General features: G+C 43.7%; 1 protein-coding gene across 1 annotated transcript in view; it reads right to left on the bottom strand.

The window, feature by feature from the left end:
* arhgef10la (Rho guanine nucleotide exchange factor (GEF) 10-like a) overlaps positions 1–15,000 on the bottom strand; it is a 263,737-nt gene that overhangs the window by 163,196 nt on the left and 85,541 nt on the right. The window contains exons 15-16 of the mRNA XM_017716475.2: positions 14,209–14,354; positions 13,304–13,476 (exon numbers count right to left, since the gene is read on the bottom strand). Of these exons, the coding sequence (XP_017571964.1) occupies positions 13,304–13,476; positions 14,209–14,354 (319 nt within the window). The remainder of the gene's footprint in view (positions 1–13,303; positions 13,477–14,208; positions 14,355–15,000) is intronic.

Below are 15,000 nucleotides of genomic sequence, written 5' to 3'. Positions count from 1 at the left end.
CGCAAACAATAACTCGCACCACCAGCAGTGCGGACCCTGGCACTTATTCAACATAGCTTACTGTGTGCCACAGCAACCTGTCAGGGGCAGCACTGGCACACTGTCTTCTATAGACAGCACTGTCCAAAACTTTTTTTCCAAAACATCAAACCATTTATTTGGGCAAAACACAGTAATGTGTTCCCAAAAAAAACCCAAAAACGCCATTTCTACTTCCTTTTCCCTCCCAGGGAAGTACATCATACACTTACCATCCGATTTTGGTTTATCAATCCTTTATTAAAAGATTAAGGAGATCAAATTAATCTGCCTTTAATGGTGGAGATGTTAATTCTAGAATGAATGAATGAATGAACTGATGAAACAATGAAATAATGAAAGAATACTTAACTACACCATATGGCCAAAAGTATGTGTGGTTCTGATTATGGAGTTCAGGTGTATCAGCCACACCTATTGCTAACAAGTGTATGAAGTCAAGCACAATCTCCACAAACACTGATGTTTACACGCATCAATAATCCGATCATAATTGGATTTCTGCACTTATCTGATTATTCGATTGATCATGTAAACACCACACTCTGATCTATAAACCCGATTAAGGAACCTGATAAAGAGGCTGGGTTTTAGCTCAGTAATCAGATTTCTCAGTGCTGTGAGCTCTTACTCTGATTTCTTTCGTTTCACTCAGTCTGCGCGAGATCAGATCAGACTGCTCTACCGGAAATAAGCGAGCAGCGTCGCCTCGAGACGCAGAAATACACTTATGGAATGACACTGAAACCAAATACCAAATACTCGACAAAATGAAGGATTTAAATATTCTTCACCTGCTAGATGACGTCCGCTCATATTTTCAGGTAAAGCAGTACAATTTTTATTTAAAAGCTGTGGCAATTTGAGTTTTACATTATGTTTACGTCATATCTTCTGTGAGTTTATTGGCTGGTTGTTAAGCAGAAATCTGATTACTGTCTGACTCCTGTAGACCTGGAGTTCCCCCATTATCTGATTACTGTCTGACTCCTGTAGACCTGGAGTTTCCCCATTATCTGATTACTGTCTGACTCTTGAAGACCTGGAGTTTCCCCATTATCTGATTACTGTCTGACTCATGTAGACCTGGAGTTTCTCCATTATCTGATTACTGTCTGACTCCTGTAGACCTGGAGTTTCCCCATTATCTGATTACTGTCTGACTCCTGTAGACCTGGAGTTTCCCCATTATCTGATTACTGTCTGACTCCTGTAGACCTGGAGGTTCCCCATTATCTGATTACTGTCCGACTCCTGTAGACCTGCAGTTTCCCCATTATCTGATTACTGTCTGACTCCTGTAGACCTGGAGTTTCTCCATTATCTGATTACTGTCTGACTCCTGTAGACCTGGAGTTTCCCCATTATCTGATTACTGTCTGACTCATGTAGACCTGGAGTTTCACTAATTATCTGATTACTGCCTGACTCATGTAGACCTGGAGTTTCCCCATTATCTGATTACTGTCTGACTCCTGTAGACCTGGAGTTTCTCCATTATCTGATTACTGTCTGACTCCTGTAGACCTGGAGTTTCCCCATTATCTGATTACTGTCTGACTCCTGTAGACCTGGAGTTTCCCCATTATCTGATTACTGTCTGACTCCTGTAGACCTGGAGTTTCCCCATGATCTGATTACTGTCTGACTCCTGTAGACCTGGAGTTTCACTAATTATCTGATTACTGCCTGACTCCTGTAGACCTGGAGTTTCCCCATTATCTGATTACTGTCTGACTCCTGTAGACCTGGAGTTTCTCCATTATCTGATTACTGTCTGACTCCTGTAGACCTGGAGTTTCCCCATTATCTGATTACTGTCTGACTCCTGTAGACCTGGAGTTTCCCCATTACCTGATTACTGTCTGACTCCTGTAGACCTGGAGTTTGCCCATTATCTGATTACTGTCTGACTCTTGAAGACCTGGAGTTTCCCCATTATCTGATTACTGTCTGACTCATGTAGACCTGGAGTTTCTCCATTATCTGATTACTGTCTGACTCCTGTAGACCTGGAGTTTCCCCATTATCTGATTACTGTCCGACTCCTGTAGACCTGGAGTTTCCCCATTATCTGATTACTGTCTGACTCCTGTAGACCTGGAGTTTCCCCATTATCTGATTACTGTCCGACTCCTGTAGACCTGCAGTTTCCCCATTATCTGATTACTGTCTGACTCCTGTAGACCTGGAGTTTCTCCATTATCTGATTACTGTCTGACTCCTGTAGACCTGGAGTTTCCCCATTATCTGATTACTGTCTGACTCATGTAGACCTGGAGTTTCACTAATTATCTGATTACTGCCTGACTCATGTAGACCTGGAGTTTCCCCATTATCTGATTACTGTCTGACTCCTGTAGACCTGGAGTTTCTCCATTATCTGATTACTGTCTGACTCCTGTAGACCTGGAGTTTCCCCATTATCTGATTACTGTCTGACTCCTGTAGACCTGGAGTTTCCCCATGATCTGATTACTGTCTGACTCCTGTAGACCAGGAGTTTCCCCATTATCTGACTACTGTCTGACTCCTGTAGACCTGGAGTTTCCCCATTATCTGATTACTGTCTGACTCATGTAGACCTGGAGTTTCACTAATTATCTGATTACTGCCTGACTCATGTAGACCTGGAGTTTCCCCATTATCTGATTACTGTCTGACTCCTGTAGACCTGGAGTTTCTCCATTATCTGATTACTGTCTGACTCCTGTAGACCTGGAGTTTCCCCATTATCTGATTACTGTCTGACTCCTGTAGACCTGGAGTTTCCCCATGATCTGATTACTGTCTGACTCCTGTAGACCAGGAGTTTCCCCATTATCTGACTACTGTCTGACTCCTGTAGACCTGGAGTTTCACTAATTATCTGATTACTGCCTGACTCCTGTAGACCTGGAGTTTCCCCATTATCTGATTACTGTCTGACTCCTGTAGACCTGGAGTTTCTCCATTATCTGATTACTGTCTGACTCCTGTAGACCTGGAGTTTCCCCATTATCTGATTACTGTCTGACTCCTGTAGACCTGGAGTTTCCCCATTATCTGATTACTGTCTGACTCCTGTAGACCTGGAGTTTCTCCATTATCTGATTACTGTCTGACTCATGTAGACCTGGAGTTTCACTAATTATCTGATTACTGTCTGACTCCTGTAGACCTGGAGTTTCTCCATTATCTGATTACTGTCTGACTCCTGTAGACCTGGAGTTTCTCCATTATCTGATTACTGTCTGACTCCTGTAGACCTGGAGTTTCCCCACTATCTGATTACTGTCTGACTCATGTAGACCTGGAGTTTCTCCATTATCTGATTACTGTCTGACTCCTGTAGACCTGGAGTTTCCCCATGATCTGATTACTGTCTGACTCCTGTAGACCTGGAGTTTCCCCATGATCTGATTACTGTCTGACTCCTGTAGACCTGGAGTTTCCCCATTATCTGATTACTGTCTGACTCCTGTAGACCTGGAGTTTCTCCATTATCTGATTACTGTCTGACTCCTGTAGACCTGGATTTTCCCCATTATCTGATTACTGTCTGACTCCTGTAGACCTGGAGTTTCCCCATGATCTGATTACTGTCTGACTCCTGTAGACCTGGAGTTTCCCCATTATCTGATTACTGTCTGACTCCTGTAGACCTGGAGTTTCTCCATTATCTGATTACTGTCTGACTCCTGTAGACCTGGAGTTTCCCCATTATCTGATTACTGTCTGACTCCTGTAGACCTGGAGTTTCCCCATTATCTGATTACTGCCTGACTCCTGTAGACCTGGAGTTTCCCCATTATCTGATTACTGTCTGACTCCTGTAGACCTGGAGTTTCCCCATTATCTGATTACTGTCTGACTCCTGTAGACCTGGAGTTTCCCCATTATCTGATTACTGCCTGACTCCTGTAGACCTGGATTTTCCCCATTATCTGATTACTGTCTGACTCCTGTAGACCTGGAGTTTCCCCATTATCTGATTACTGTCTGACTCCTGTAGACCTGGAGTTTCCCCATTATCTGATTACTGTCTGACTCCTGTAGACCTGGAGTTTCCCCATTATCTGATTACTGTCTGATTCCTGTAGACCTGGAGTTTCCCCATTATCTGATTACTGTCTGACTCCTGTAGACCTGGAGTTTCCCCATTATCTGATTACTGTCTGACTCTTGAAGACCTGGAGTTTCCCCATTATCTGATTACTGTCTGACTCATGTAGACCTGGAGTTTCTCCATTATCTGATTACTGTCTGACTCCTGTAGACCTGGAGTTTCCCCATTATCTGATTACTGTCTGACTCCTGTAGACCTGGAGTTTCCCCATTATCTGATTACTGTCTGACTCCTGTAGACCTGGAGGTTCCCCATTATCTGATTACTGTCCGACTCCTGTAGACCTGCAGTTTCCCCATTATCTGATTACTGTCTGACTCCTGTAGACCTGGAGTTTCTCCATTATCTGATTACTGTCTGACTCCTGTAGACCTGGAGTTTCCCCATTATCTGATTACTGTCTGACTCATGTAGACCTGGAGTTTCACTAATTATCTGATTACTGTCTGACTCCTGTAGACCTGGAGTTTCCCCATTACCTGATTACTGTCTGACTCCTGTAGACCTGGAGTTTCCCCATTATCTGATTACTGTCTGACTCTTGAAGACCTGGAGTTTCCCCATTATCTGATTACTGTCTGACTCATGTAGACCTGGAGTTTCTCCATTATCTGATTACTGTCTGACTCCTGTAGACCTGGAGTTTCCCCATTATCTGATTACTGTCTGACTCCTGTAGACCTGGAGTTTCCCCATTATCTGATTACTGTCTGACTCCTGTAGACCTGGAGTTTCCCCATGATCTGATTACTGTCTGACTCCTGTAGACCTGGAGTTTCCCCATTATCTGATTACTGTCTGACTCCTGTAGACCTGGAGTTTCTCCATTATCTGATTACTGTCTGACTCCTGTAGACCTGGAGTTTCCCCATTATCTGATTACTGTCTGACTCCTGTAGACCTGGAGTTTCCCCATTATCTGATTACTGCCTGACTCCTGTAGACCTGGAGTTTCCCCATTATCTGATTACTGTCTGACTCCTGTAGACCTGGAGTTTCCCCATTATCTGATTACTGTCTGACTCCTGTAGACCTGGAGTTTCCCCATTATCTGATTACTGCCTGACTCCTGTAGACCTGGATTTTCCCCATTATCTGATTACTGTCTGACTCCTGTAGACCTGGAGTTTCCCCATTATCTGATTACTGTCTGACTCCTGTAGACCTGGAGTTTCCCCATTATCTGATTACTGTCTGACTCCTGTAGACCTGGAGTTTCCCCATTATCTGATTACTGTCTGATTCCTGTAGACCTGGAGTTTCCCCATTATCTGATTACTGTCTGACTCCTGTAGACCTGGAGTTTCCCCATTATCTGATTACTGTCTGACTCTTGAAGACCTGGAGTTTCCCCATTATCTGATTACTGTCTGACTCATGTAGACCTGGAGTTTCTCCATTATCTGATTACTGTCTGACTCCTGTAGACCTGGAGTTTCCCCATTATCTGATTACTGTCTGACTCCTGTAGACCTGGAGTTTCCCCATTATCTGATTACTGTCTGACTCCTGTAGACCTGGAGGTTCCCCATTATCTGATTACTGTCCGACTCCTGTAGACCTGCAGTTTCCCCATTATCTGATTACTGTCTGACTCCTGTAGACCTGGAGTTTCTCCATTATCTGATTACTGTCTGACTCCTGTAGACCTGGAGTTTCCCCATTATCTGATTACTGTCTGACTCATGTAGACCTGGAGTTTCACTAATTATCTGATTACTGCCTGACTCATGTAGACCTGGAGTTTCGCCATTATCTGATTACTGTCTGACTCCTGTAGACCTGGAGTTTCCCCATTATCTGATTACTGTCTGACTCCTGTAGACCTGGAGTTTCCCCATTATCTGATTACTGTCTGACTCCTGTAGACCTGGAGTTTCCCCATTATCTGATTACTGTCTGACTCCTGTAGACCTGGAGTTTCCCCATTATCTGATTACTGTCTGACTCCTGTAGACCTGGAGTTTCCCCATGATCTGATTACTGTCTGACTCCTGTAGACCTGGAGTTTCACTAATTATCTGATTACTGCCTGACTCCTGTAGACCTGGAGTTTCCCCATTATCTGATTACTGTCTGACTCCTGTAGACCTGGAGTTTCTCCATTATCTGATTACTGTCTGACTCCTGTAGACCTGGAGTTTCCCCATTATCTGATTACTGTCTGACTCCTGTAGACCTGGAGTTTCCCCATTACCTGATTACTGTCTGACTCCTGTAGACCTGGAGTTTCCCCATTATCTGATTACTGTCTGACTCTTGAAGACCTGGAGTTTCCCCATTATCTGATTACTGTCTGACTCATGTAGACCTGGAGTTTCTCCATTATCTGATTACTGTCTGACTCCTGTAGACCTGGAGTTTCCCCATTATCTGATTACTGTCTGACTCATGTAGACCTGGAGTTTCCCCATTATCTGATTACTGTCTGACTCCTGTAGACCTGGAGTTTCCCCATTATCTGATTACTGTCCGACTCCTGTAGACCTGCAGTTTCCCCATTATCTGATTACTGTCTGACTCCTGTAGACCTGGAGTTTCTCCATTATCTGATTACTGTCTGACTCCTGTAGACCTGGAGTTTCCCCATTATCTGATTACTGTCTGACTCATGTAGACCTGGAGTTTCACTAATTATCTGATTACTGCCTGACTCATGTAGACCTGGAGTTTCCCCATTATCTGATTACTGTCTGACTCCTGTAGACCTGGAGTTTCTCCATTATCTGATTACTGTCTGACTCCTGTAGACCTGGAGTTTCCCCATTATCTGATTACTGTCTGACTCCTGTAGACCTGGAGTTTCCCCATGATCTGATTACTGTCTGACTCCTGTAGACCAGGAGTTTCCCCATTATCTGACTACTGTCTGACTCCTGTAGACCTGGAGTTTCACTAATTATCTGATTACTGCCTGACTCCTGTAGACCTGGAGTTTCCCCATTATCTGATTACTGTCTGACTCCTGTAGACCTGGAGTTTCCCCATTATCTGATTACTGTCTGACTCCTGTAGACCTGGAGTTTCCCCATTATCTGATTACTGTCTGACTCCTGTAGACCTGGAGTTTCCCCATTATCTGATTACTGTCTGACTCCTGTAGACCTGGAGTTTCCCCATTATCTGATTACTGTCTGACTCATGTAGACCTGGAGTTTCACTAATTATCTGATTACTGTCTGACTCCTGTAGACCTGGAGTTTCTCCATTATCTGATTACTGTCTGACTCCTGTAGACCTGGAGTTTCTCCATTATCTGATTACTGTCTGACTCCTGTAGACCTGGAGTTTCCCCACTATCTGATTACTGTCTGACTCATGTAGACCTGGAGTTTCTCCATTATCTGATTACTGTCTGACTCCTGTAGACCTGGAGTTTCCCCATGATCTGATTACTGTCTGACTCCTGTAGACCTGGAGTTTCCCCATGATCTGATTACTGTCTGACTCCTGTAGACCTGGAGTTTCCCCATTATCTGATTACTGTCTGACTCCTGTAGACCTGGAGTTTCTCCATTATCTGATTACTGTCTGACTCCTGTAGACCTGGATTTTCCCCATTATCTGATTACTGTCTGACTCCTGTAGACCTGGAGTTTCCCCATGATCTGATTACTGTCTGACTCCTGTAGACCTGGAGTTTCCCCATTATCTGATTACTGTCTGACTCCTGTAGACCTGGAGTTTCTCCATTATCTGATTACTGTCTGACTCCTGTAGACCTGGAGTTTCCCCATTATCTGATTACTGTCTGACTCCTGTAGACCTGGAGTTTCCCCATTATCTGATTACTGCCTGACTCCTGTAGACCTGGAGTTTCCCCATTATCTGATTACTGTCTGACTCCTGTAGACCTGGAGTTTCCCCATTATCTGATTACTGTCTGACTCCTGTAGACCTGGAGTTTCCCCATTATCTGATTACTGCCTGACTCCTGTAGACCTGGATTTTCCCCATTATCTGATTACTGTCTGACTCCTGTAGACCTGGAGTTTCCCCATTATCTGATTACTGTCTGACTCCTGTAGACCTGGAGTTTCCCCATTATCTGATTACTGTCTGACTCCTGTAGACCTGGAGTTTCCCCATTATCTGATTACTGTCTGATTCCTGTAGACCTGGAGTTTCCCCATTATCTGATTACTGTCTGACTCCTGTAGACCTGGAGTTTCCCCATTATCTGATTACTGTCTGACTCTTGAAGACCTGGAGTTTCCCCATTATCTGATTACTGTCTGACTCATGTAGACCTGGAGTTTCTCCATTATCTGATTACTGTCTGACTCCTGTAGACCTGGAGTTTCCCCATTATCTGATTACTGTCTGACTCCTGTAGACCTGGAGTTTCCCCATTATCTGATTACTGTCTGACTCCTGTAGACCTGGAGGTTCCCCATTATCTGATTACTGTCCGACTCCTGTAGACCTGCAGTTTCCCCATTATCTGATTACTGTCTGACTCCTGTAGACCTGGAGTTTCTCCATTATCTGATTACTGTCTGACTCCTGTAGACCTGGAGTTTCCCCATTATCTGATTACTGTCTGACTCATGTAGACCTGGAGTTTCACTAATTATCTGATTACTGCCTGACTCATGTAGACCTGGAGTTTCCCCATTATCTGATTACTGTCTGACTCCTGTAGACCTGGAGTTTCTCCATTATCTGATTACTGTCTGACTCCTGTAGACCTGGAGTTTCCCCATTATCTGATTACTGTCTGACTCCTGTAGACCTGGAGTTTCCCCATTATCTGATTACTGTCTGACTCCTGTAGACCTGGAGTTTCCCCATGATCTGATTACTGTCTGACTCCTGTAGACCTGGAGTTTCACTAATTATCTGATTACTGCCTGACTCCTGTAGACCTGGAGTTTCCCCATTATCTGATTACTGTCTGACTCCTGTAGACCTGGAGTTTCCCCATTATCTGATTACTGTCTGACTCCTGTAGACCTGGAGTTTCCCCATTATCTGATTACTGTCTGACTCCTGTAGACCTGGAGTTTCCCCATTACCTGATTACTGTCTGACTCCTGTAGACCTGGAGTTTCCCCATTATCTGATTACTGTCTGACTCTTGAAGACCTGGAGTTTCCCCATTATCTGATTACTGTCTGACTCATGTAGACCTGGAGTTTCTCCATTATCTGATTACTGTCTGACTCCTGTAGACCTGGAGTTTCCCCATTATCTGATTACTGTCTGACTCCTGTAGACCTGGAGTTTCTCCATTATCTGATTACTGTCTGACTCCTGTAGACCTGGAGTTTCCCCATTATCTGATTACTGTCCGACTCCTGTAGACCTGCAGTTTCCCCATTATCTGATTACTGTCTGACTCCTGTAGACCTGGAGTTTCTCCATTATCTGATTACTGTCTGACTCCTGTAGACCTGGAGTTTCCCCATTATCTGATTACTGTCTGACTCATGTAGACCTGGAGTTTCACTAATTATCTGATTACTGCCTGACTCATGTAGACCTGGAGTTTCCCCATTATCTGATTACTGTCTGACTCCTGTAGACCTGGAGTTTCTCCATTATCTGATTACTGTCTGACTCCTGTAGACCTGGAGTTTCCCCATTATCTGATTACTGTCTGACTCCTGTAGACCTGGAGTTTCTCCATGATCTGATTACTGTCTGACTCCTGTAGACCAGGAGTTTCCCCATTATCTGACTACTGTCTGACTCCTGTAGACCTGGAGTTTCACTAATTATCTGATTACTGCCTGACTCCTGTAGACCTGGAGTTTCCCCATTATCTGATTACTGTCTGACTCCTGTAGACCTGGAGTTTCTCCATTATCTGATTACTGTCTGACTCCTGTAGACCTGGAGTTTCCCCATTATCTGATTACTGTCTGACTCCTGTAGACCTGGAGTTTCCCCATTATCTGATTACTGTCTGACTCCTGTAGACCTGGAGTTTCCCCATTATCTGATTACTGTCTGACTCATGTAGACCTGGAGTTTCACTAATTATCTGATTACTGTCTGACTCCTGTAGACCAGGAGTTTCCCCATTATCTGACTACTGTCTGACTCCTGTAGACCTGGAGTTTCACTAATTATCTGATTACTGCCTGACTCCTGTAGACCTGGAGTTTCCCCATTATCTGATTACTGTCTGACTCCTGTAGACCTGGAGTTTCCCAATACCTGATTACTCACACTGTAAAAAGTGGCTCATCAGATCTACGTAAAAGAAAATCTTCATGTGGTAACAAGTAATCAGTCTTATTCAACCTAAATAAACACTTTGAATGAATGATTCTTTCAATCAATGTCGTTTTTTAAGTTGAATAAAACTAGTTCAACTGCTTGTTACCACATGCAGTAATTGTTCTAGGTAGATCTGGTTATCAGATCAGATCAGATTAGGTAGATCAGTCAAGTGCTACTACTGTAAAAGTCTAGGAGCCACAACAGCACAGTAGACCACTCACTGAGCGAGGCACCTATCCTCTGTTTCAGCACTCACCTGAGTTCCAAAAAAACCTTTGGAAGCAACATCAGCACAAGAGCTGTGCATTAGGACCGTCAGGAAACGGTTTCCACAGCCAGCTGCACACAGGACTAGGGTCAGTATGTGCAAGGACAAGGGTCAGCCGGAGCACAGTGCCACCAGTTTTTTTTTTTTTTTTTTTTTTGCTTACACTGAAGCCCTCTGGGAAAAAATTTATATGAATTAGAGCGGAGACTGTGAGCCAGGCCTTCTCGTCCAACATCAGTGTCTGACCTCACAAATGCTCTTCTGGAAGAACGGTCAGAAATTCCCATAAACACTCCTAACTCTTGTGGAAAGCCTTCCCAGAAGAGCTGAAGCTGTTATAGCTGCAAAGGGTGGGCCGACATCATATTAAACCCTATGGATTAAGAATGGCATGTCGATCATATGTGTGTGAAGCCAGACGACCAAATACTTTTGGCAATATAGTGTACTTTGGTCATACAGTGTAGCCCATTATTAAGACTCTATCAGGCTGTAAGATCATTTCTACATACATCCTCGTGCAAACATTTACATTTACATTTACATTTATGGCATTTAGCAGACGCTCTTATCCAGAGCGACTTACAAAAGTGCTTGTCATTACTTCAGAATATCTCAAGTTAATAAAGGTCGACATAATTTTAAAGAGCTTTGCTCTAAATTACTACCTGAAGTTATTTATGCATTGAGACCTAAAACAAATACAACAAGTAGAAAAATACCTACAACTCAACACAGAGTCTACACAACACTAAACCTGCTGAAAAAAGTTTGTAATAAAATACAGTGAATAAAAAGAGGTGAAGATCTTTAATAGACAGTGTTAGTGATTAGATAAGTGTAGTGTAAAGAGACGTCAACACTTCTGCAGAAGCATGTCCAAATGTACTATTTTCTCTTTAGAATGTAGAAATATGAGCTAAAACCATGTGTTCTCTAGCGCATAGCATGCATGCTGACACCATTAGTGTTTGTTTTTTTAATGAAGTAATATAATAATTCAATAACTGGTAAACAACATCTCCAAATGCCATTCCAGTTTCAATTCAGGTGCACTTACTGGTTTCTGGCACGATCACTGGGCGACTTTTGAAAGAGTGAGAAATGACTAAATCACTGCTCATATTACAGTGAGAACGACATCAGACACAGCATGAGCTCCAGAAACATCAAGGAGGCACCAATCATAGCACCCGTTACTAGAAAGAGCATTTATTGTTACCTCATCTCCAGAATGGTGACTTTACAGGAGGAGGAAAAACCTACTTTACTTTTAATGGAGGTCAATGGAACCAGAATTTTTTCCAGATCATTTTGGGCCGTTTCTTTTGGTCCATTCATCGTGAAGGTTTGGTACAAAGCCAACAGGCATTTTAAAATTATGTAAAAATACTGAAAAACAACAAAAATGATTCCATTAATGAGTTTACCTTTTATTTCATTAATTCTACTGTAGCCTTAAATGGGGATGATGATCTGGTGTCGTTTAAATAGGTGTATAGTGCTTCCTACAGCAACACTTGTGCAGGCAGGCTTCAATGAAGGGTTTCAGGAATACCTCTGACTATTCAGTGACTCAGTCAGGCAGTCAGGCAGGCAGTCTGTCAGTCTGTCAGTCACTCAGAGACAGTTATGCTCTGGTCCAGTGAAACATACTGAGAACTGTTCACAGCAGTGCTGATAGGAGAAAAACAACCAGGTTTAAGCTACACGTTACTACGCAAAATGGTTTCAAATACACGGTGATGCCTGCGATACTGCTTTAGGACAGTTTTGAGATAAGATTTAATAATAAAACATATTACTTCAAATACATTAATGGCAGAAAGATCCCTTCCAAGAGTTAAAAGGCAAAAAAAAAACATAAATTTAATGAATTTACAACTGTTCCGTTTTTTAATTGAACTCACGATACATCTAAATCTTCCAATTTCACTTTAAAAGCAATCAAAAAGCTATTTTCAAAAACACTGGGAAAAAAGTAAGCATTACTTTCATGTTTCTTTTATTAGACTGACACACTGTGTCAGACACACTATTAACATTACATATAAAAGCTCAGAAAATGTGTCGGGTAACTGTTGATAATAAATAAAAAGGCTATATTTCCACTGGAACCATCGCAGCCCCTGGGTCTTATCGCCTCCACTAGTCAGTAAAGCACCATCTCACATGAAACCACTCTGAACTGCTCTCTCAACGACTGGATCATGCAGACACCGGGACAGTCGTGGGCTCCAGGTTAGGGAACCAGTCCTGTGACCGGAAGGTCGCCAGCACATGACTGAGATGTCCTTGAGCAAGACACCTGACCCCCAACTGCTCCCCGGGTGCTGTGGATAGGGCTGCCCACCGCTCCGGGCAAGTGTGCTCACTGCCCCCTAGTGTGTGTGTATTCACTAGTGTGTATGTGGTGTTTCACTGCACGGACAGGTTAAATGCGGAGGTGATATTTCCCCATTGTGGGACTAATAAAGATCAATTAATCATTTTGGAAAGATAAAAAAAAACAACAACAATAGAATTCTTCTTTTAAAGTATCACAAGGTAGCTTTGTAAAATGGTAAACAATGTACAATTTCCAGAAGAATATGGTTACAATAAAAGGAAATTTAAAAAAAAGAAAGAAAAGCCACTGGAGGACATGCGAAAGTTACCTTGGGCTGAAGAATTTCCTGCCCGTTTGACCCCTCCAGACTGAAACGCCACGTCTTTGCTTTGAGCGACTTCCTGACCAACCTCCACTACCTGGACCTGTATCAAGGGGGCGCTCCACTTCATGGTGTATTTGGGCCCTACGGGAACCAGGCTGCTGATGTCTGGAGGCCCCCTGGTGGAGAAAAAAAAAATCTAAATCTTCTCCCCTTTGAACATCTGAAGTCTGTCAGAAGAGCTAAGACCACTCTTTGTGTTGTCATAAAAGGAATGAGGCCCTGAAATTGCAATGCGTCTGATCAGTCGTGGGCATGAAGAAGAGAGAGTGACACCCCCGGCTGTTCGGAGGCTTCGTTGCTATTCATGTATTCCTGTAACAACGCACAATCAACGCTGTGATCACTTTGTCAAAATTTCTTTCTAAAGGGCGAGCAAAGTCAACTCCAGGAGAACGGCGCTCCTAAGAAGACGCTGAACGACGATGATTGTGAAGATGAAAGAGGAGGCATCAACACGAGCTTTCTGCAAACTGCAGACGGGAAAAAAAGAAAACCCCTCGCTGTTTACCTTTTGCTCCGCTGCGATGTGATCAATGGTGCTGTCATAGATAATCTATTTGAGGAGGACGGAAGAACCTTTTATGCCAGTGATCTATGGATATAATCCTTGCTTCAGTAGCTAAACACCCAGCCATTTGTTCCCAGATAATGAAGGCCCATTTGACTCTGCGCAATTCAGGACAGTGTCTCCGCCATTACGGCTTAGCCCCCTGCTTCAGGCCTAATGTTTCAGGAGGGCCGCGCCACATTTAGAGCCACTGATGAGCCACCATCACTCAGAGTGGCCCGGGGGAGATGGGGATGGACAATAGGAAGGTTAGTGGACCGACCTTGGCAGGGATACTTACTTGACGTTGATGTTGGCACAGATAAGCATGTCGCTGAACAGGAACACTTTGCGCTCCTTGGACTTCAGGACCTGGCCCCGTTCGCCATAGACGGTCTCGATCAGCGTCTCGCAGAGCACCAAGGAGCTCTGATCGGAATTCAGAACCTGGGGAGGGAACAGCAACAAAAAATGGACAAATCTGCAAACAACTGATGCTCATAGATACTTTGACACATTACAGCTTGAAATATTTGTCAGAACGGCCAGTTTTGGACATCAGTCCTTCAGAAAGGGCTCAAATGACATATTCAGACTGGAGGTTTGCTTGGGCATGAAACTGAAGTCCAATCAGATCAGGCCCAAATGGTACTGCTAAATCTGAGACCTGAACCCGAGCTGAACCTGCTTGGACGCACAAGGCATAAGTTGGGTTCTTATTCATAAGCATCTTACTGAAAGTTTCCATTCTGCCTTAAACAGTGTAGGAAATACATTCTGGCTGTGCCATTTAAGGTGGAATGGAACATTTGAACATGAAGCTAAACTTTGAGGAACAAAGAAAGATGAATTAATACATTAAAGGTTCTATACTGCTTTGCTTCATGACTTAGCGGGGTCATCCTGGGTTGCACTGACGTCTTCGGTGGCAGGCGGGGCCTCGGCAACGTCTTCGGTGGCCGTGAGGGGAGGGGAAAGGAAACGAGCTCCGAGTCCTCTCAGAGCAGGTATGGGAGGGGACAGCAGGGCTCCAGTCCTCCTGGAAGCTGGGAATGGAAGCTTGAGGGTGGTGAGAGGGGAGCTCTTGTCCTCA

This window comes from Pygocentrus nattereri, chromosome 21 (assembly GCF_015220715.1).
Source record: "Pygocentrus nattereri isolate fPygNat1 chromosome 21, fPygNat1.pri, whole genome shotgun sequence".
NCBI classification, from domain to species: Eukaryota; Metazoa; Chordata; class Actinopteri; order Characiformes; family Serrasalmidae; genus Pygocentrus; species Pygocentrus nattereri.
Note: the sequence above shows the minus strand (reverse complement) of the source record. Positions and strands in the feature narration are given on the sequence as shown.